General features: G+C 32.2%; 3 protein-coding genes across 3 annotated transcripts; 1 reads left to right on the top strand and 2 right to left on the bottom strand.

Annotated features, from left to right (window-relative positions):
* Positions 1-2,057: 2,057 nt before the first annotated feature.
* On the bottom strand, positions 2,058-2,559 carry LOC122598845 (oleosin-like). The gene has a single exon (XM_043771325.1). It carries the CDS (start codon positions 2,535-2,537, stop codon positions 2,058-2,060), a length of 480 nt encoding a protein of 159 aa, XP_043627260.1. The 5' UTR covers positions 2,538-2,559.
* A 3,425-nt stretch (positions 2,560-5,984) lies between these two features.
* Positions 5,985-6,485, top strand: LOC122600935 (chaperone protein dnaJ 11, chloroplastic-like). Its single transcript, XM_043773714.1, has one exon. The coding sequence runs from the start codon at positions 6,020-6,022 to the stop codon at positions 6,419-6,421; it is 402 nt and encodes a 133-aa protein (XP_043629649.1). The 5' UTR covers positions 5,985-6,019; the 3' UTR covers positions 6,422-6,485.
* An 877-nt stretch (positions 6,486-7,362) lies between these two features.
* On the bottom strand, positions 7,363-15,814 carry LOC122598933 (enhancer of mRNA-decapping protein 4). Its single transcript, XM_043771402.1, has 12 exons — positions 14,674-15,814; positions 13,938-13,987; positions 13,712-13,868; positions 13,020-13,238; positions 12,276-12,404; positions 10,781-12,163; positions 10,335-10,691; positions 10,138-10,257; positions 9,892-10,062; positions 9,321-9,482; positions 8,413-8,538; positions 7,363-7,905 (listed from the first exon to the last, which is right to left on the bottom strand). Exons 1-12 carry the CDS (start codon positions 15,496-15,498, stop codon positions 7,600-7,602), a joined length of 4,005 nt encoding a protein of 1,334 aa, XP_043627337.1. The 5' UTR covers positions 15,499-15,814; the 3' UTR covers positions 7,363-7,599.
* Between the last annotated feature and the right edge of the window lie 6,274 nt (positions 15,815-22,088).

Raw genomic sequence — 22,088 nt, 5'->3', positions numbered from 1 at the left:
TTTGGAAATCACTGTAATAGTCAATGTTTTAAATACCGGTACGTACCGGCCGGTATTACCCGGAATACCGGATACCGGGTGGTACCCCGGTATTTTACAGACGATATTTTGATTATACAGTCATACGAAAATAGCGGAGTTATTTACGAAATACCGATAACATAATACCGGCGGTAAGCATCATTTAGAAAGAAAAAAAAAGGATTGGGATTAGCCGATTAGTCATCCACGATCCACTCCACCTAAAAGAGCATCTTATATCCTATTGTGAACAACCCCTAAATTTCAATCCCTAAATTAAAACACACCATTCAACCCCTAAATTAGCAGCCACCACCCGATCTGGACTCTGGAGCCACCACCTAAATTATCAACTTATTAAGGTAATTTTTCTTTATTAAGCTTTTATATTATACGAAATCTACTTTAATTAGCTAAATTATTTTCTTGTTACAAATGTGATGGATTTGTATGAGTTTGGATTTCTTATTAAGGTAAATCGCTCTATATGTATCGTTTGTATGGTTTAAGATCTTGTTACAAATGTGATGGATTTGTATGAGTTTGGATTTCTATGGAACTTTGTATTTGATGTGTTTGTAACTTTGTATTTGTTTGCTACAAATACGCTGTGGGTTTTCATGTTTGAAGGAATATAATTTTTTCATGTTTTCATGCAGGTTTTTTACAGCCCCAAAAGGTCCATATATGTATATATTTTATGTTTGAGGAATATGTTTGAAGTAGCCCAACAAAATTCAAAATACCGGCCGGTATTTTACACAATACCGGGTACCGGATGGTATTCCGGTATGATTAAAATACCGGCCTTTAAAACATTGGTAATAGTACTTATCGTTTGGAATAAATTACTGAAATAATACTTTTGGTTAAAATTATCCGTTTTAAACAATGATATCTATTATTTACAATTTCGCATTCAGATCATACATGATGTTATTTAGAGATGTGCATGATCCGGTTTGGACGATTTTAGCTTAAAATCTCAACCAAACCGATACAACTAAACCGATACGTACCTTCTGGGTATCTTGGCGAGAGAGGATGTTGGATTGGAGGTCATGGGATCGAATCTTGTATTCCCCATTGACCTCGGATATTTACCTCTTTAGCGTAAAATGGGCTCCCTTTGGGATACAAACGATGTAAAGCACCTCAAACCCTGAGCATACTGCCCGTTTGAATGTCATTGCTCAGCTCGATGAAACGACCTTCCCTCCCGCCCCCTCCCGCCGTTCAAAAAAAACAATTTTTCAAACCAATCCGTCCAAATTATTATGTCAAACCAAACCAACTAAAACCAATTAAACCGGTTGGATTTAAATGATTAAATGGCTTTTTATTTTTTAAAAAAATTAAATGTATAAAAACATATAATAATATAGCATTCAAGATTCGATATCATAACATAACAATATATTTATCTTATAAGCAAAACAAACATAACAATTACATATTTTGATACATGCTTTACACCTTTAACCAAATAATAAGCATATATAATATACATTATCAACTATTAACGTATATATAAACTTACAATTATTATAATTAAATGACCCGTTTGGTTTTTCCAGATTGTATAGTATCTAACACCAAATCCAAACCATACGAATAATTTACGAAAAAAATAAATCGACGGTTAAAATTTCTGACAAATTACCTTGGTTTAAATGATATAACCGATTTGGACCAAACCATGCACATCCTAATAATGTTATTGGTCGTTTTTTCGTGTTAAATAGCCTCACGTGCTTACTCACCCGCTAATAATTAACCCCGTCCAGGCAACTACCTAGCCCATTTCCCTAATCCCTAATCTAACCCCCTCTAAACCCCTAATTGTATCACTCAGTCATGTATAGCTGGATATGTGACCAAACATATATATCATCATATTTTTATCACATACGAGGATAACCCAAAGTAATCCATTATTATATAACATTAACAAATAAAGAAACTTACAATTATTCATTTATCATCATTCATCAAGTACAAAACAACATGTTTCATTTTCTAAACATTCAAATTAATTAAGCTTGATTTGCTGTCCTATTATCAGGAGTATTTTGCATACTAGTAGTAGTTTGTTTCAAATTACTTGCCCACTCTTTTCCAGTCTCTTTAACATTCTCTTTAATATTCTCACCACTCTCAACCAACTTCCCTGTCAAAGCCCCAATACTCTGTTGCAACTCACCACTTTTAACCAACCTAAAAACCCACCCCAACGCAAAGAGTCCAGCTAGTGCCATGACTCCAGCCAGCGCAAACCCGGATAAGACAACTATTAACACAAACCCTGCACCTATCAAAAGTGGGCTAAATATGATGAGAAGTGGTGAAGTTATGACAAAAAATGTCATAGTTGCCAAAAAAGTGAACCCCATCATGGCTACAAGTGGTCCTCCTATTGTGATGGCACCCACAGTTGCAAATACCATTGTTTTCGTGCTAATTTGGTTTTGTTGGTGTGATTGATACTGTTGTGTTTGGTCATGTCGAGTGTCCATAGTGTTGTTTTCTTTTTTTTTGTTTTTTATTTAGTCAAGGATTTGTGTTTGAAAGGAATGGAACGTTGTGTGATTATATATAGAAAGATATGGATGAACATAGTATATGTAAATTGGTTGAGTTGAAATGAATGGTGAAGAAGCACGTGGCATGATTTATGGGAGGTGTATCTACAAAATGGTGACAAGTGCAAATTTCTCGGATATCATCATCCATTCGTTGCTTTATGGATAAATCTAAAGTCTGTAACCTCGTTATTTTTTAATTGTGATATGTAGTATAGTATGTCCAAAAGAAACTACTTGAGATCTTGAAGTATATATTTATGGTTTTGTAGTTACATAACTATATTATGGTTTTTAGTTTCTTTGCCTTAGAAGTTTGTTTAATTAATCAAGGTATGATAATGAGCTAGGTATATGCTTTGTAGTTTCGTTTGTTGACAAAATCATGATCGAAAGTGATACATAACAAGTTTTTTAACAATAGTCTTAAGTGACCTCACAAAGTAACGATATTCGTTAAGTTATACATTAATGTAGTGATTTTTAAAAGTTTTTGGCACATGGCTAAATTTGATTCCCATTTAGGTGCAACAACACCACTTCATAAGTTTCATTGCTAGGCATGTGTTTTAGAAAATTGTCGGGTATCTTACATATTTTTTTTTTTACCGACGACACATGTAGAGAACACAGCATTTTATAAAAAAAAAATATACGTATACTACATGAACCCTTAGTCGGAATTATACCTTTAATATATGTAGTCCCATACCTAGTTTGGTCATAACTCCATAGTGCAAGGTTTGATGTATGCAAGGTTTAGTTTTATTTGTGCTTCATAATCGGTAAATTGAGATAAAAAAAAAAAAAAAAGAAAAGAAAAACAAGTCAAAGAAATAAAAATAAAAACACTACCAGTCAATATAAAAGGAAAAAAAAAAAAATTTACTATAATTTAGGGGTTTTTTTTTTTAGCACAATCGATATGTTGTCCCCAAAAGATTCAAGCTGCTGACCCAATGGCAGCAGATGTCAAACTCCTTTTCTATATTCCTTGCTGATATGAAAAATAAAGGTCGTTGTCCAATATGAGGATGTGTAAATTTGTATGTACTAGTTTCTCTCTTATTGGGCTCATCATAGTTTGTGGGCCTTTGTTGTATTTTGGCCCATAAGTAATTACTGCTTAGTGCTTACGGAGTAGTTCTGTTAATGTAAAACGAAACATATTTCAAATAGCTATCAGCCTAGCCTACCAATATCAATTTTTATTCTTTAGTCTTTTTCTAGATTTCTACATGCAATTCCGTCTTAAGCATTGACGTTACAAGCAAGATATAAGACCAAAAACTTGACTAACTATCGGCTAGCAAAGATGGCTCAGTCTCGATAGGTCCCCCACTCTTCACCAGCCGAGTATATTTGAAATTATATCAAACGTTTGTCTCATATATATCATATAAATACGTAATTAAAGTAAGCTCCTGGCTAAAATGAGTCTTGGTTCTACCCACCGGCAAACAGTAAAATGTACCTTAGGTATGAGTCTCTCTACTTAGAATAAGAATTTGGTTATTGAGATCGATCTCACCTAGCTCTCCTCTTACATATATACTACATCCATAACGGGATTGAGTAACGTTATTATATCTTACATATCCATGTAGTGGTCTTCTATGCAAGGTTTTGATTTAGCATGATTTTCATTTATAGGTTGGGAAATTTAGTTAATTTGAACAGATCGGTTTAAACTAGTCTAACGAGATGAATTTCATTGTTAATAGGAGATATGACTCCGAACCATCTAAATTAACTCAAAATCCAAATCAAAGCAAATCACTATTTGGTTTATCCAATTTTTACTACTTAGTTTTCTAATTGACTCGATGTGATCTCTGACTCGTGATGAGCTAATGCAATATTGTAATTGTTGGGTGCTTATCCACAACGATTTGTTGTCGTGTTCCATGCTCTTAAACAATATGTTATATTTGAATGTAGATTTAGAAACCATAACAAAAAAGTCATTTGTTTACGTATCTTACACTTTTAAAAGAGCGCGAATTGTTTTTATCAATTTATTTGCACATAAAAATTTGTAAAAAAAATGATAAAGAATTAAAAGTCAAATAATGTTTACACTTTATAAGAAAGCATTCTGTCAATCAACAATCATACATTAAATTAAATTTTTTTATAAACTAGCTAGCTAACATCAGTTGAAAAATCAAATCACATAATGAATAGAAAAGGATTAAAAAACAACTTATACATCAAATAATGGAAGGGGAAACATCAAGTTGAGTCCAAGCAAACTATTGAAATGGACAGCCACAATGGTTATCGTTATATCTTGTCATTCTAGAAACAACAAAGAAAACACCTTTATCTATTTTGGTACACCCAACATAACATTACTTAGACCCACGCTAGCTTCACTCTAAGACTAGGTTCCGGCTCATGGTTTTTTTCACTCGGCTCGATTTGTGATTCACAAACCAAAGGCGATTTTTTTTTTCCTTTCATGGTTTCACAAACCAAAGGGGCTATTACATCTTACTTTGAATCTTTTATTCGTTATCTTTTATATTTTTAATTTTTGATAATCTGCAATGAATAATGACAAATATTCTAAATAATTTTTCTAAAAAAACTCCAAATAGTATGATACTATGATGGTGATACATGAATTCAAAATGAGAAAAGAAACGAGGTCCGTTGGTTTTAAACTCAGGGTATTAAGGGAAATTTCAAAACGACTGTTTTAGTAAAACCAGCTACAGATGAATTAATAACCATATACCATTAAATTCACATTATATTTAGACTATGTGTTTTTCTATACATAGTGTATTTATCGAAATATCTGATTTTTCATAAATAAAATATATACAGTGATAAAAAAAAATATCTAAAAACATTTTTTTTGAAAAGTATGAATCATTTGCTCGCAACAGTGGATTTAGCTTACGTCATCTTAACCTAGTCCGTTAGAGAACACTTTCACCCTTAATACTTAGTAAGAGGAGAAAACCCAACTAAACCGCCTGAAGTTACGACATTTAGTTAGGATAAAACTTTGCTCCCTCTGCAGGACACAAAACTGCTTTACTGGAGAATTTTATTTATAAGATTTCTTTAAGTCATTTTTATGTCTCAAACTCGAGATCTACATGTAAAGTTGATAGCTTAATCAATAGGAAGTAATGTTTTGCAAACATATACTGTATCTCATATATATGTTGGTTATCTTGAAAAAGAATTGTTAATACTCCGTATAATAAAATTTAGTAAAGTGGTGCCCTTCTAGAAACAAACAACAGATAAGCCAAATAAACTGCTGGAGCCAAAAAAGTAAACCCCACAGGGCCCCACCTGACCATCGACTGTTTCCTATATATAACTAACACCTTCCATTACTTCAAAACTCGAATCCAATCTTCTTCTTACTCTCCTCTTCAATTATTTCTCTCACCATGATCGGAACCCTAACGATCCCAATCACGGCAACTCTCGCCGGAAAATCCTATTCACGGCGATACAAACCATGCGCCGCCGTGTTAGCCGAACCGGTGACATCCAAAACACGATCAAGCCACTACGATGTGTTACGGATCAACCGGAACGCAACAGCGAACGAGATCAAAAAAGCGTACCGGAATCTGGCGAAGGTTTATCATCCTGATGTTGAAAAAGAAGATGATCGGAAGTTTATTGAGATACATGATGCTTACGTCACTTTATGTGATCCGGCTGAACGAGAGGTTTATGATTTGAATTTGAATAATGGATTAGGACGGCGGTCTGTGTGGACCGCCGGTGGAAAAATGCGGGGGTTTTATACTTCCCGGCGATGGGAAACCGATCAGTGTTGGTAGTAACATTTTAAAATCTGATTGTAAATACCGATATGAAAAATATATAAATTAGTTAGATATAAAATAGAAGACTAATGTAAATTTGATGAGCCATATTATATGCATATAAGTATGTTTCGGGATTTAAAAATATAAAATCTTTTGATAATCTGATTTGTGATAAAATTAACATATTTGGTAACGAGTGTTGTATATTCGGTTAAAACTCATTTTTAAGGCAGTTGTTTTAATGTACAGATATGTTAATGTGTCTTATTTACAGATAGTGAAATTTTAGTGTGGATCTTGTTAAGATTAAGATAGTATAGTATAGACTTAGACTTCATATTCGATCTAACCTGTTAAAAACATATATACTTTAAAATTTCACGTAATTTATTAAAAATAGGTAAATAGTCGAGTTTTTAGATGTGATTAGTTTAATTAGGATAGTGTCTTTTTTATTATTATTATTATTTTGTCATTTATCTAAATGAGGTTACAGAAAAAGGCAGGTCAATGGTTCTTCAATGATTACTTTTAAAGTATGGTTTGGAACCAAACATGATTGATCGAGTTTGGTTCACAATTCCACGTCGAGTTTTGTACGGTTGCATATCCTTTTCAAAATTACTTTTTTTTTTTTGTTCTTTTTTAGGCAAAGATTGTTGTAGGAAAATTGAATGAAAAACTCCGACATGATTAGTGACAATGGCCAGAAACAATTATATAATTACAGGCACTATTAAAGTGAACCTTTAACTAAACTCATTGCACTTTTGCATAAGATTCAAATCGAATATGTAAAACAAATGAAACTCGAAACATGGTCAGCCAGAGAAGATAAAAGATAAAAGTATGGAACCACATGACTCAATAATATAGACCCCAAAAATTCATACAAGAAAATATAGGAATAAAAACTTTGGATTAAATGAAACACCACCACATAGACAACCCTCTACAAAAAGAAACTGCATACATAAGAAGAAATGTACAAATTTTGGATTAACAAGACCTAAAACATCCATTATAATAATAATATAATAATAAGCAATTAGAACAAAAAAAACCCGAAACAAACTCATCTAGCAATTAAGTCCAAGATACTTGTCCCCAAATACAAAATTCAAAAACTTTGTACAACCAGTCCTCTGTAGATATATTATATAAACCGTCTTTACCGGCATCAAAATTACTTAGAGGGTCCTGAGTGTGGAGTTGATGAGTTGCATTAAAATCCGCATGCTTGAAAGCTCGGATACTGATGTGTTGGGAATGTTTATTTGATGGTCTAGTATAGAGTAGACTTGCTTGTAGATTGGGCCAACATGCATTGATATCATGCTGTCTGATGGCTTGATGGCCACCACCACATCCATCATCCATTGGAGTTTCTTTCCTGTGTCGTTTCGAATATCACAAGCCAGCTGCTGCAGTAACGATAGCAGTACTCCTTGGCTCAGAGGCACCGGATTGCGAGTTAATAAGCCCTGCAGGTCAACCTACTCGACCACATACAATATAAAACGACAAACACTGTTAGAGAAGAAATATAGTCCACCAACCAGATGTTCGAAAAAACAAGAACCGTCGAATAAACATACGATGACTTGTGTCCAATATAAGAGGATTTGGTAACTAACACTGACCAGCAACTAATAAAGCCACATGAGACAAACTTTCAACAGAAAAAGTGTGGCCTTACAAAAAAAAATATAATATGTGAACTATTTTTGATTGAAAGTGATCTCTTATGTTTAAAAACTTTGTATTAGAATAACCATTTGCCAACTTAAAATTCACGGCATTACATGATGAAATGTAGCTATGAATAGTAAAACATGAAAACGATAAGCACTAATTAAAAAAGCAGGTAGAATCAAATTAAAAAATAACTAAAATGATAAGCACTAATATTAACCAATAAGAGAACAAAATGAATAGCAAAATAATAGAAAATGGAAAATGTAGAAAGAACACAAGAAAGTGACAAGAAGATCAAAATGTACCTGGGAGCATAACCAGGACACAATCCCAACATCACTTCGTTGCAGGGCAGCTGTGAAAGCGTCCCCATATTTGTGCTCATATACCAATCTAGATAGCTCTTTCGTTGGATCCAATGGTGCCTCAATCTATTGCATGGTATAGATATTGTTATATAACTGTAATTTTACACATACACAAACACTAGTCTTTTGGGGACCGTGAAAACCTCAGTAGAGGGTTTTTTTATAAACCTTTTTTAGCAATAAAGAAACCTTATCATACATATTTAACCGTCTAAAAACTTGATACTTGTCATTTTATTCTTTCTTTTATTAGTAGATAATCTCAATACTTCATAGATAAATATACCATTTAAACTAATTAACTGATATTACTAAAAACCAATATAATTATATTACCTTAAATTTTGGGGATCTTACAACTCTCCTACTTATTTGGGATTGCGTCCACGCAATCAACTCAAGTCCCATACTTCTTGCATAAACGCCCATTTCTTTGGTGTACCTAGTTGCTAGTCTGTGACTGTCAACTACTTTCATTATTTGCTATCAATCCTTGTTACCTGATTCATTTTACTATAAGTGACTGTTTACTTAGTGCTATACACCATCATGTCAATGAGTAATACCTTACATGAGACATGTGATCTTCATATATACTAATTATGGCTTACTCTATAGAGGAAAATTTCCATACCTTAAAAATAATTGTTTCGTATATGACCTTGTTTGAATTATGTCACCCTATATATACCTTAACCTTATTACTCTCATCGTACTCTATAGAACAATCGTTTCTGTACAATCCTATAACTTAGAATTCTCTTACATATTCTCTAATGAACTAAATATAACAGCCCTTATGCAGACATCACAATGAATGCAAACATAACAAGATTTGAACTAACCTCATGGAAACTGCCTATAGGTCCATTGCTTATTTGGGCCATCAACGGGTTTAATGATTCCGAGTTTGCTCCTGAAAGTGCAAGAGCTACCAGCTTTCTTTGACCATCAGCTAATTCCCCGCTCAAAGTTTGAGTCATGGACGACGCTGAATTGATGGCATCCTAAGATACACATACATCAAAAAGAGAACAAGTCAACATGATTGCCGAGACCAAAAAAGTAACTTGCAGTTAGTGTTCCTTTTTATATCAGTTTCTTCCTTATTGAGAAATTAGTTAATAAATTGAAATAAACTAACTAAAATAAATATTTTTTTCGTTAGACGATGAACTTAGTTAATCTTACAGTTTGTATTAGTATCAAGTACTCTTTTTAGGCTAAATTTGTACCCTTGCTCTATATATATAATATTTATTACAATTACGATAATTTTTATTATCTTTTATTTTCCTATAACTATATGACTTATTATGTCACCTGGTCATATCATTTGACCATTTGTAACTAAAGTCAGTAAAAGAATAAAGGTGCAAATATAACAATCTGCTATTAGTGCTTGAAAGTCCTTACCCTCAAAGCAATCGCCAAAGGAGAATGTGCAGACTCAACTTGCTGCTGAGCTGCGCTTGTATGCTCAATCATTCCCTTTTGAAATGCAGCATCAACTTGATCAAACATGGCCTTGCAAGACATCTCAAAGGCAGGAACAATAGACGCCTCCATACTAGACCTCAGTGCTTCCTATACAATAGACTAGTAAATCAGACAAGCAGAGCAGAAATATCCAACACAGACCATTTTGGATCACACTAATACCTGCAATGCTTGTTTGCCAGAAGTTTGAAATTGTGTTTGAATTTGCCTAGCAACACTAGCTTCAAGCTTAGAATTAACTGATTTCTCCAATTGGTTTACAGACTTGTCAGCAACACCTCTCTGTGTGTATAGTTAAAAATCAGACTCAAATTAGATACATGCTAAAAGAGAGAACTCATGTGTTTATATTATGTAACCTGGAAAGCCTCTGAAATTGCTGAAGACACAGTTTTCTCAATAACTGGAGTAACTGATCGCACCACAGCTGGCACGATTGCAGATGTTTCCTTCTTCAACATTTTCTCCCAAGCTGCAAGCAAGTCCTTGTACCCATTTGTAACCAAACCCGAAACCTGTTGATGCCGATCTCGGTTTGCCTTTTCCTGCTTTGCGAATTCTTCTTGAGTCCGAACCCAGAGAGCATCAGAATTAGCTTTGTATGTTTTCTCCATGGTTTTTCCTATGGCTACCTCGACCCTTTTGCCTTCTTTTGTAACAGGTACCGCTACCATTCCTGGAATCTGCTTTTGAATTTCCTTTTGATTGATCAAGACCTGCATTTAGAAGATCAAGATTTAACCTTCATTAGACAATATCAACCCAACTTGTTTATAGTTTGTGCATGTTACTGATAAATATTTACCTGGTTAATTACTTCTTGCATAGAATGAAGTTGTGATAGTATGGATTCAGCAGATGGAACACTTGAACCGCCTACTGGCTCAATAGAAGAATCAGTTGAATTAAAAACACTTGGGGAGGGAGATGACTGGTTTGACCCTTGAGCATTCTTTCCCTTATGTTTTCTCCCTTTGATTGATGTCGGTGCCGGGGAGTCGGCTGTTACAGCTGTCGCTGGCTCAACCTGTCCTGATACATCAACTTTCGCATCTTGAGCATCATCTTGACCACCTAAAGTTTGGTCTAATCCATCAAGTTGCTTTGGCTCGTTTACAATAAAAGTTTCCCCAGATATGACACGGCTTCCAAAATCAGATGCCTGTGAAGCAAAACCATGAACCTCACTTTGCAAAACGGTTTCAACATTTTGAATTTTTCCAGTTTCACCAACAACCTTAACCTCCAACTCAACATTTTGCAAATCAGTATTTGAAGTCACCTCATGTAGAATTGAATCGGTGTCATTCTTTACCTCAGAAACGTGATTTATTTCAGAGGATGATGTAGCCATCAATTCAGCAGGAGTGACCAAATGAGTTGGATGCTTAAACTTTGGACCATCCTCTCTCAACACTTTGCTTTCATCAGTTACAGAATCTGCAGCCAACGACGTGTCCACTTGCCTGTCAACTGAGTATTCCATAACTTTTGGCTCACTAGATTCATGGCCGCCTGTTGGACTTTTCAGATCAGAAAGTTTCCGGGACAATGTTGGACTTAATGCAACCGGGGGAGATTCAACAGAAGATTCAGCCAAAGGAGAACTTGATGGTTGTCTCAAAACAGAAACAACATCAGAAGGTGGTACCGAGACATCCAAAGATGTTTCTACCTTGCTTCTAGAAGGTTCTGAAACAATCAAACCTTCAGTACTTGGTGCATCACGTGAAACAGTTGAATCTTGTCTATCGTAAGTGATGCTATCAATTGGAGGTGGTAAGCACTGGGACATGTCTAGAGCATATTGTTGAATGGCCTGTGTCTGGACACAGTAAACCTGAACAATTTGCTCTCCATGTGGTAATATATCACTAGTGCCAGTAAAACTAAGTATGGGCATGGTGACTGTGAACTCTGCAACATAATCCATTTGGGTGGATTCTGGATTGGGACCGTATTCCAAATGTACAACATAAATGGCATTTTTCTTTGCGTTGGCTAGTAAGAGAAGACCTGCTTGAGATAACGCAACCACTTGATTAAAAAATGCATCTTCTACCCGAGATTCAGAAGAGCTTTTAAGTTCCAATGTCTGTAAACAGTGCCATGAATCGGCATCACTTGGAAGTAACCATCCTTCTTCACTATCAGAAGCCCATATTTTCACTTCACGATTTAAAGGACCCTGTCACCATTTTCAAAAAGATTTTGACATAAATGTATATCAACTTTATGTATCCAATAGTAAACAAAGAACTACAGAAGAAAAACTGAAAACAAAACTGACTGGTACATACCCCAGTTATAAGAATGATGTGATCAGGGCGATGAGGAGCAGTCAAAAATGTAACCGAGTTGACAGGCAAACCGTCATGTGGCCTTAACACTGCAATCGGTGAGGACTTCCGGTCTTCCCAAATTTTTATCTGTCGAAAAAAAAATACAACAGCAGATGTAAGTTACGGAATACCATTGTCGTTTGTCAGTATATAGTGTATCTATAAATCACTTTTAAGTCTAAGACTTCATAACATGCACATATGTATACATCTAATAGACCATATACAAATAATGTTTAGCGTACTTCCTTCAGTAGATTGTACCAAATGAGACAGCACAAAACACACTAAATATTACCTTGTTGCTTACCTTTTGAAAAAATTCCCTAACCATAAATCCATAATCCATACCATAAAGGCATATACAGAATATTAGGTTTTATTGATCAGTAGAAAATGCCAAAAAGTTACATAATGCTACGACAAGTGATTATGGAAATGTCATTGGGGTGATAGCAAAGTGGTTAGGGAGTTTTCCACGTTGTGGTTTCTTCCTAGGGGGTCAAGGGATCGAATCCTGCCACATGCAAATGTGGTGAGGGGGCCTTACCAACGCTATACCCATCTACACATGGGAGAGCAAACCCTTTAGGGCATTACCAGGATTTGAACCCAGCCTCAGCGCACCAAAGTTGAGGTGTTTATGACAATCATTACATGCATTTGTTACAGGAATACAAGTTAATTTCGAAGTAAACTAACCGTTCCATCTACCGAGGCAGAAACCAAACGGGTAGTCATCCATTGGCACATTGATAGATCTGTCACTTCCCCATCATGACTACCAACAAACTGAACTCCATTAATTAACTTGTCAACAGGACACTTGAGAGGTTCCTCTGCAGAATATGCTTCGCCTCTCCCAACTTTTGTAGTATCAATTCTCAAAACACGTTTTCCAATTCCAACAACGAGGACTTCCTGCAGCACATTAAAATTGCAATCATTATTGTGAGCATCTAGGGGCCTGGTTGTTTTCTTTGCTCGTATAAATGAACACCTAGTCAACGGGGAGGTGAACCCTCATTGATATCAGGTATATAGTCTGTATAATCAAGCAGTATTGTTTGTTTCGTGCCCTAAATGATTAAATGTACCCTTGTACCCCCCCTCCCTCCCTTTTTTGTATAGAAAGAGTTACTGCGAAATAAGGAATACATGTTTGATAATTGTTCTAAATGAATGTTAGAACAATAACAATGTATGTTAACTTAAAACAGAAAAGACTGACTTAAAGGAAATAGCAACACACCATGACTTTTCAAGTTAATTCATGAATTTTGGATTAAATTAGAAAAAAAAACATTTTGTGCCTAACTACATTAAACCATTCCAAAAATAACTCATAATCAAACACCACCAAAGTACTAAAACTTATATAGAAGAGAAAGTACTTGTTTATGGCAGTGCCAACAAACTCGGGGATGAACAGATTCTCCTTCGCCTACGATCTGAAGTGCGATAACTATCTTCCCTGTAATCTGAGGCTTATCCTCCTCATCTGTGCCTTCTGTGATCTTCCACACATAAACTCGTCCATCTATGCTTGCACTGAACAGGATAATAATGCTATCACCCAACCATTAAAAAAAGAGTGATAAACAGTGAGCAAAATCTTACCTAGCTAAAAGATGAACATCCTCGGCAAAGAACGCCATGTCTGTAACCCTCTGCAAAGGACAAATTGTTTGATTAAATCAGCATACTTTAAGCAAATTAATATTAATCGAACAATCTATTAGTTGAAAACTCCAAACCATCGTTACAAACACCTTTTATTTAGTGTTTGTGTATCCAACCTCTAGTTACTTTACTTTGATTACTTACAGGTTGGATAATCAGTTTGATACTACTGAAACAAAACTTGTTTTTAAGGATAGAGTGAAGTACTCTAATTATTAATATACGCTAAACCGCAAACTTCATCATTAATCATTTAATCTATTACTTCATTCAATGAGTAAAAATTTCCAAACGTTTAAACCTATCAAAATGAAAAGCATGACTAGTTATCTAACTTTGCTAGTTCAAGATCATGTAAGCAATTCCAGAAGGCACATCTAACCATCCCTTTAGTACATTTTTGGTAATCAAACTTTACTTGCTTATAAGAAAAGCACAAGTTGCAAAGACGTCTAGCACTAGATCTTATAACAAGCCTATGCATTCTCAAACTCTGGATGGCACATTTTTAACAATCAGGCATGGCAAAGTTATATCTCTCTAATAGCTACTAATCTTAAGCTACATTTTATTACAACTTAACATATTAAACTAAAAACACAAAATCCATATATAAAGATCAAACCTTTAATCATAATCTACAAAGCCCATAAAAAAAAATTAAGTAACAAACCTGAGCTAAACCTTTAAGCAATGATCTCAAAGCAGTATTAATATTAAGAACTCGAATGGCACCAAGTTTCAACCCATAACAAATATAACTCTTATTAACCGCAATCTGCCTACCGACAACAAGTCCAGGATCCGACCCATACTTAGTAATAGGAGTAACCTCAAGTTGAGGCTGCACTTCACCAGGCAACCTAACATCTATATCATAAACAACCTTTTCACCGCTTAAATGTCGTCCTTTAGGCAACTTACTACTAGCCATTCGTAACGGGCCAGAACCACCCGAATGCAATGCAGGGGCCATCAACATAGGGTTGGTAGGCCCTTGCACTATCGGAACACCGGGTTGACCCGGAGTATTAGCATCAATAGTGCTCGTTTGTGGCGCGCTTAGCAACGCCATTAAACGAGCACCATGGTTCGGGTTTGACCTAGGACTAGGTGGCTGGAGAGGTGGTGTAGGATAAGGAACAGATCTTTGATGGTGTAAGTTAGTAACAGGCAAGTGGTTACTATTCGGGTTATGATTCGGGTAATTAGGGTTTTCAAATTGAGGAGATGGGGGGTAAAACTGAGGGTGGTAAATTGGGTAAGGGTTACCGGCGGTGCCGGTAACAGTGGGCGGTGGGTAAGAGGCGGCGGAAGACGGTGGTGGGTATGGCAGATTGGGATTATTAGGGTTAGGGTTTTGAAAAGTAGGAGTGGAATTGATATTATTAGGGCTTGATGAAATTGGGGGTGGAGAAGAGGATGGATTCATGAAGAGTCTTTGAACATCAAATGATGGTGGTGGTGGTTGATTAGTGTTATTATTAGGGGAAGCCATAAATCGATGATACTTACAGAAAATTGTATGTATAGGTTGGGAAAATGGGGGAGATTTGAGATCTGGATATAATATAAAATTGAAAGAGGGGTTTGGGTGATTGTGATGTGAATTGAAAAGGGTAACTGTTTGATTTTGATTTAATTGAAGGGATTTGATTGTTTGTTTTTGTGTGTGTGTGTGTGTGTGTGTTTAAGTGAGATTAACAGTGTGTGACTTTTAGGAGACCAGGGCTTGTGATGAAGAAGAAGAAGAAGAAAGCTGAAGAAGATGTAATTTTTTATTTTATTTTTTTCTTGATTGGGATCGGCTACGAACTAGAAAGTGTATATTTAATCTTTCAATTTTGATAATGCGATAAATATTATATAAATTAATTTTATTGACAAAAATAATTTTTATAAAAAACTTGTTTATAAAAAATATATTTATGTCACGGTGGCAGTGAGGGACTGAGGGTAGTGATTATGGAGGTTGTGGTGGGCAGTGGAACGATGATGGGGGCAATGATAATGAATGTAAAAGTAATGGATATTAATTGTGATATTGTAATTATTTTAAATATTTAAAAATTTAACCATCTTCCATGACCAAGATACAACTTTTCAAAGTTAACTAACCATCTTCCAACTTACTGTTTTAAATACTACCGATTTTACCAACACTTATATAAATCTGTTATTATGATGTGAATGTCTTCATAAGTAGGTTTCTTAGATTATATTAATTAATACACTACATTTCATACGTGAACTTTTAAGATCAATGTGATGTATTTCAAGCTTTCATTTTAACCTTAAAAAGTCTTTTAGTAGTTCTTGTAAATTCTGCGATAATATATTCATCAAATAGGTAATTTAAAATGAAAAGATCAATAAGTATAGAGATATATTTATAGAAAAGAAAAGGATAAGTAATTTACTCTAAAATTAAATATCACTACTTATATATCTTGACAAAATAAAATATTATTCTATAAGAATTTTAATTATAGATATTATATAAAAGATTTTTCTAAAAACATAATGAAAAGTTAATTTAGACACCAAAATCTAAGAGTTCTCAAGGATGATTGTTTTGACAATCGAGTGACTAAGAAAAATAGATTTTGTAATGGTGTTTTGGTTTTTGTGTTCGACGCCAGCAAAGGTTGTGTTTTACATTTTGTTTTGATCATTAATAACGCATACATATTTTTTAAGTGTAGAGATAAGTATTTGAATTAGTTTATAATTAGAATATAATAGTGTATAATTTAGCAAAAGTTTTAATGGAATATTAATTCTTTCTAACCGTAAATCACATGTTTGTGATTTTTAAACTTGGTTGGAGTTGGACTACAACTCAATTATTTGTATTCCACTTATATTAGTGCCTTAGATTAATTCATCGTATCCTCAAATTTGGTTACTAATTATCTTATATCTTCGTATTATAGTAAATTGAGTTTATTTCATTGATACTTATTATGACTAATTTAGTTACTTATAGACTATAACTCCCCACCAAGTAGTGTATAGAGATTTATAGACGTCTAGAAATGAATACGACGAATAGCTATACGACTAGATGAGATAAACGGAAATAATTATAACCGTCTAAGTTTAAGAATATTAAGTGACTAACTCCTAAACGGTTAGAATTTAAATAATAGGAGTTACATATTGAAATGATCAACACATCTATATGCTTGTTATAATATGTAGGCACATTGACTAGTCAAAAAATTATGAATTCAAATTAGAGAGTATGATATATTACCGTGGATGTCACAGTAGATATGTAACTATGTCTCAAAAGTAGTGTATATATATATATATATATATATAAATCATTCTAGATATTATCATCATTATGTTGGAAAAATCATGAATATATTAACAACTTATAAGACTACATAAATACAAGTTAACACGACACCAACGCAATGCGGAGATAATGTCGGCGGTGTAATGGAGGTGACAGATGATGTTGGGAGTGAAGGCCCCAAATGGTCTTTGTGATTAATGTAAATATTTTTTATTTAAAAAGTTTAATATTTTTCTTTATAATATAAGAAACTATTGGTGTAATCTATTAGTAAAAGTTGACACTGATTTAATTTATTAAGGTTTTCATATGTCATATTTTTCTAATCTTTAACATGGGATCATGGAAGTATAATATTTTTAGTTGTCTATGACTATAAATCTAAATATAAATACTAAAATAGTCAATTCCCAAATATTATAGGGTCTTTTCAGAAAATATAAGAAGAGTTCCACGTTTCTACCACCATTAAATACTTGAGATTCTTTTGTTTCAAATCTTTAATTCTTTAAAACCCATAATAATAAATCTTTTTTTCGCACGGCAAAATTTCAAAACCCGTAATAATTTGATACTAGCTTTTGTCTCTTCCATTCTTCAAGCACATCAATAGGTGAGTTTGTTTCTTTTTTTTTTTTTAATCATACTAAACAAAAAAATTTTTGTATCTTTTTGCAATAGCACAAATTGTTATATATTTTTCTCAGATAAAGATAACACAATACGATTTTACTATACAAGTTTATCGTAATGACGAATTCCTTAAAATAATAATAATAATAATAATAATAATAATAATAGTAATAACAATGTTAGGACTTAACCATGAAGGAATTAACCAAATACATTATATGTAATGAAAAAAGATGCATTAATCTAAAGTGTTTCTCTTAATTATATTCATTGCAGACTTGATCACCATGGCGGATTGTGGCACAACGTGCAAGGTGTGTGCGTATTCCATCCTTTTGGGTATTGTAACCGTGTTGTTAATCGTAGTTGGTATTATTCTGAAAGCGTCGTATCATCATTAGTATCACGAAGAACTGAATGAGTTATTCGTATTCTTGGGTGTCTCCATTGGATAAGATAATTGTTTGTTCATCATGTTGATTTTAATTAGTTGTGTCATTATTCTATAGTACTGTAATTAATTTATGCTAGTACTAACCTTCTTAGTTATGTACCTTGTTTTAGATTGTGTCTAGCTTGTTGGTGTATATATTTTCACTCTAATTAAACTTGTTATGGATTAGTTGTGTAAGATTTTAACTTTAGTGATTGCGTTTCTTGATGTTTTTTCAGACTATCGAAAATAGTTTGAGTATGTTTAGCTAATCGGCATCCAATTTGCTTTGTTTAATCAGAAACAACATAAATATAAATGCATGAATAAATAAGCAAAATAATTATTTTCTGTTTTTCTTTGGAGGCATATTAGTTGGTCAACAAACAATGTATTTTCATAAGAATTTTATTCAATACTATAAAGGCTAATCAATGAGCTTAAACAATATATGCATGTATGCGTCAGGCTCTTCAATTCATTAAGCATAAAGGATGTTGCACACTCGATTGATTTCTACTTTGAGGGTTCAAAGCTTTAACAGAAGTTTGTTTGAAGCTTTTAAAAAATTACTGTTTGAAGAGGGGTCATCATTGTAGCATGTGAAGATTAACATGCAAAGAAGTTATTGTCATCTAAATATAATACAATTTTCATTCCGTATAATCTCCATATGGCTATGAATGAGGAATATATACTTGTAGTGGTAAAAATTCTTTTGCAACGTTTAGCTTTACCTTTATATGTTTTACTAGTACTAATATCGTATGTGATGCACGGATTAACTATATATATTTTATAATTGAACTTTTGTGTAAAATTCATGAAATTTGAAAATACAATTTTAGTTTGAAAGACACATATTATACAAAGACTATGTCACATGTTGTTTTAAAAAATCTATAATTTTGTTTTAATTTATTGATAAATTAATAAGCTATGAATTTTTTCTTTTTATTGGTTATTCAATCTTGACTCTTTAAGTATGCTCATTCACAGGGTTAAGCTAAATTCTAAAAGCCGTAATGATTGCCTCATTTCTGGTTTATCTAGCTAATTAAGACGTTTACTAAATTATTTTGATGAATGCTAACTTGTGGTATTGTTTATTAAGTATTAGATAGAGCTTAAAAAGTAAATCATTAGTAAATATTATCATTATCTCCATCCATTTTTTATTATACTAAAACATAGTTGCTCTAATAATTTATCGACCAATCAAATTTCTCGATTTCTTAATGTTGTCTTTTGTTTTTAATTTTGACTTTAATTTACATTTTTTTGTTTTTCATCACAAATTTACACTTTTTACTCAATAATTTTTTTTACCCAATAATTTTAATACAATAAATAAATAATAATCTCTATATATATCCGATAGAATAATAGTTAATATTTATCCAATTAAATAATAACTAATATATATCCAATAATATGTTCAATCATATATATATATATATATATATATAACTAATTAAAAATACATTAAATTTAATGTAAATATACTAACATCTTAATAATAATTGTACTATTTTAATTCTATTTTATTTTAATATATACTAAATTAAAGTTGAACTAATAACTTATTAACCAATCATATCGTTCGATTTCATCAAATTGACTTCTGCTGATGTCATCATTTGATTTTTTACATAATTTTATTTAATTAATAAAAAACAAATAACTAAAATAATTATTTTTACAATGTTAATAAAATTAGTTTCTATCTACAAAGCCCAGTTTTCACACACGAACAATTGTACATTACAGTATCTTGAGTTAACTCGAGAAGGGCTTTAAAGTGTTAAATTGTGACAAAGATGAGAAGACCAAAAAACACTACAACAAATTTCATCTATAAAGAAGTCTTTCAAATGCTGAAGGAGGGTATATATTTTCAATGCTCTTTTATTACATTAGTTTTCTTTATATTAGCTTAACATTCTTGATATTTGAATTAAACATTTAGTATCTATTTATATCTTCAACATTGAGCATATAAGCTTTTATGAGTTATATGTATTAATATCTAATATTAATAATGTCGTAAGTATCGTGTTCAGTGTTGGACACGGATCTAAAATCTAGTATAATTAATAAAAGATATGTTTTTTCTTAAGTGAGATTTTAATTTTTTGGCACACTAGATTTTTAATGAGGCGTTATTTTTTAATTTAAATTGCTATATTTATGTTGACATGTATGATATTAATCATCAATTTTAATCCTAATCATCGATCATAATCCTAATCATTAGTATATTTATTTTTTATCTTTCTATATGTATATAAAGATGTTTATATACAATATACTATATTTTTTTATTAATTCAATGATAAATTATCTTTTTTAAATAAGATTGTTTATTATTTAAAATACTATTTTGAGTAGTAAAAACTTGATTTATATATCAACACTTTAAGTTTTATATTAAAATATTTTTTAAAAATATATTCATCGAAGTTGTTTACTATAACATGCTTAGTGATTGTTGAATATTACAAAATATAATATGTTAATCAAAGTTGTAAATTGTGACATAATAAGCGATATTTGAACATTAAAAATTATTACTAATTTTTTATGCTTTATTTTTCGTATATGCATCATGATAATTACAAAAAACTTCAATAAAAATAATAATATAATTACTCTTAAAGTCTTAATATATTTACATTAATTTTTATTTTTTTTAATTAATTGATTTTAGTTATATATGATTGAACATATAACTGGATATATACCAACCATTATTTTATTGGATAAATATTAAACTATTATTCTATCGGATATATATTAACTATTTTATTATTATTATTTTATTTTATTAAAGTTATTGGGTAAAAAATATAAATTTGTTATTGAAAATAAAAAAATGTAAATTAAAGTGAAAACTGAAAACAAAAGTCAAACTTTAAAAAATTAAAAAATATGATTGGTCGATAAATTATTAGAACAATTATGCTATAGTATAATAAAAGATTCATAAATTATGAATATAATTACGTAACTATTAGTTATTGTATTTTTATTTATATTTTCAGCCAGTAGTAATAAATATAGAGGATATGATACCTGCTAAACTATATAGGCAATTCCCTGTATTTTTTTTCTTAAAATTTTTAAAATAATCCATCAACAATTAGACCATCTAAAAAGAAAATACATCGTATACTACTCTCACAAATTCTTGATACACCATCTGTTGTATCTCATATAACAAATTCTAAATCATCCCAACTTTTTCTTAATAATAAATTCTTATGACCATATTGTACAGTGCATCACATTTCAGCAAAGAAAAACGAATATTTCTAACAGGAAAGGAAAACGATATTTAATTTCTAACATCAAGATAATATCCAAAAGCAACCAAGATATAATAAAGTAAAATTTCAACATCGTTGAACATCCAAACATTTAAAAAATACGAGTAATCAATTGCATATAATCTGGTGTTGAACAATAAACTTTTATCGGCAAATAAATTTGAGAAAAAACTACTAATGGTGGATAGCTTAGGATTAGTTAAATCCCATTTGCTTCAATGTTGGTACTCGCATCATCCATCTGAAATAACAGATTAAACATAATGTAAGATATAAAGTCTTTTACACAACAACCAATTTATTAGAAATAATCATGACGAAAAGTATACACAAATATGATCAGATACGTACTATGAGCCAATAAAAGAACGAAGGTACGAACCTTT

This window comes from Erigeron canadensis, chromosome 5 (genome assembly GCF_010389155.1).
Source record: "Erigeron canadensis isolate Cc75 chromosome 5, C_canadensis_v1, whole genome shotgun sequence".
Lineage (NCBI taxonomy): Eukaryota > Viridiplantae > Streptophyta > Magnoliopsida > Asterales > Asteraceae > Erigeron > Erigeron canadensis.
The sequence above is the reverse complement of the archived record's forward strand: the minus strand, read 5'-3'. Positions and strand labels throughout refer to the sequence as shown.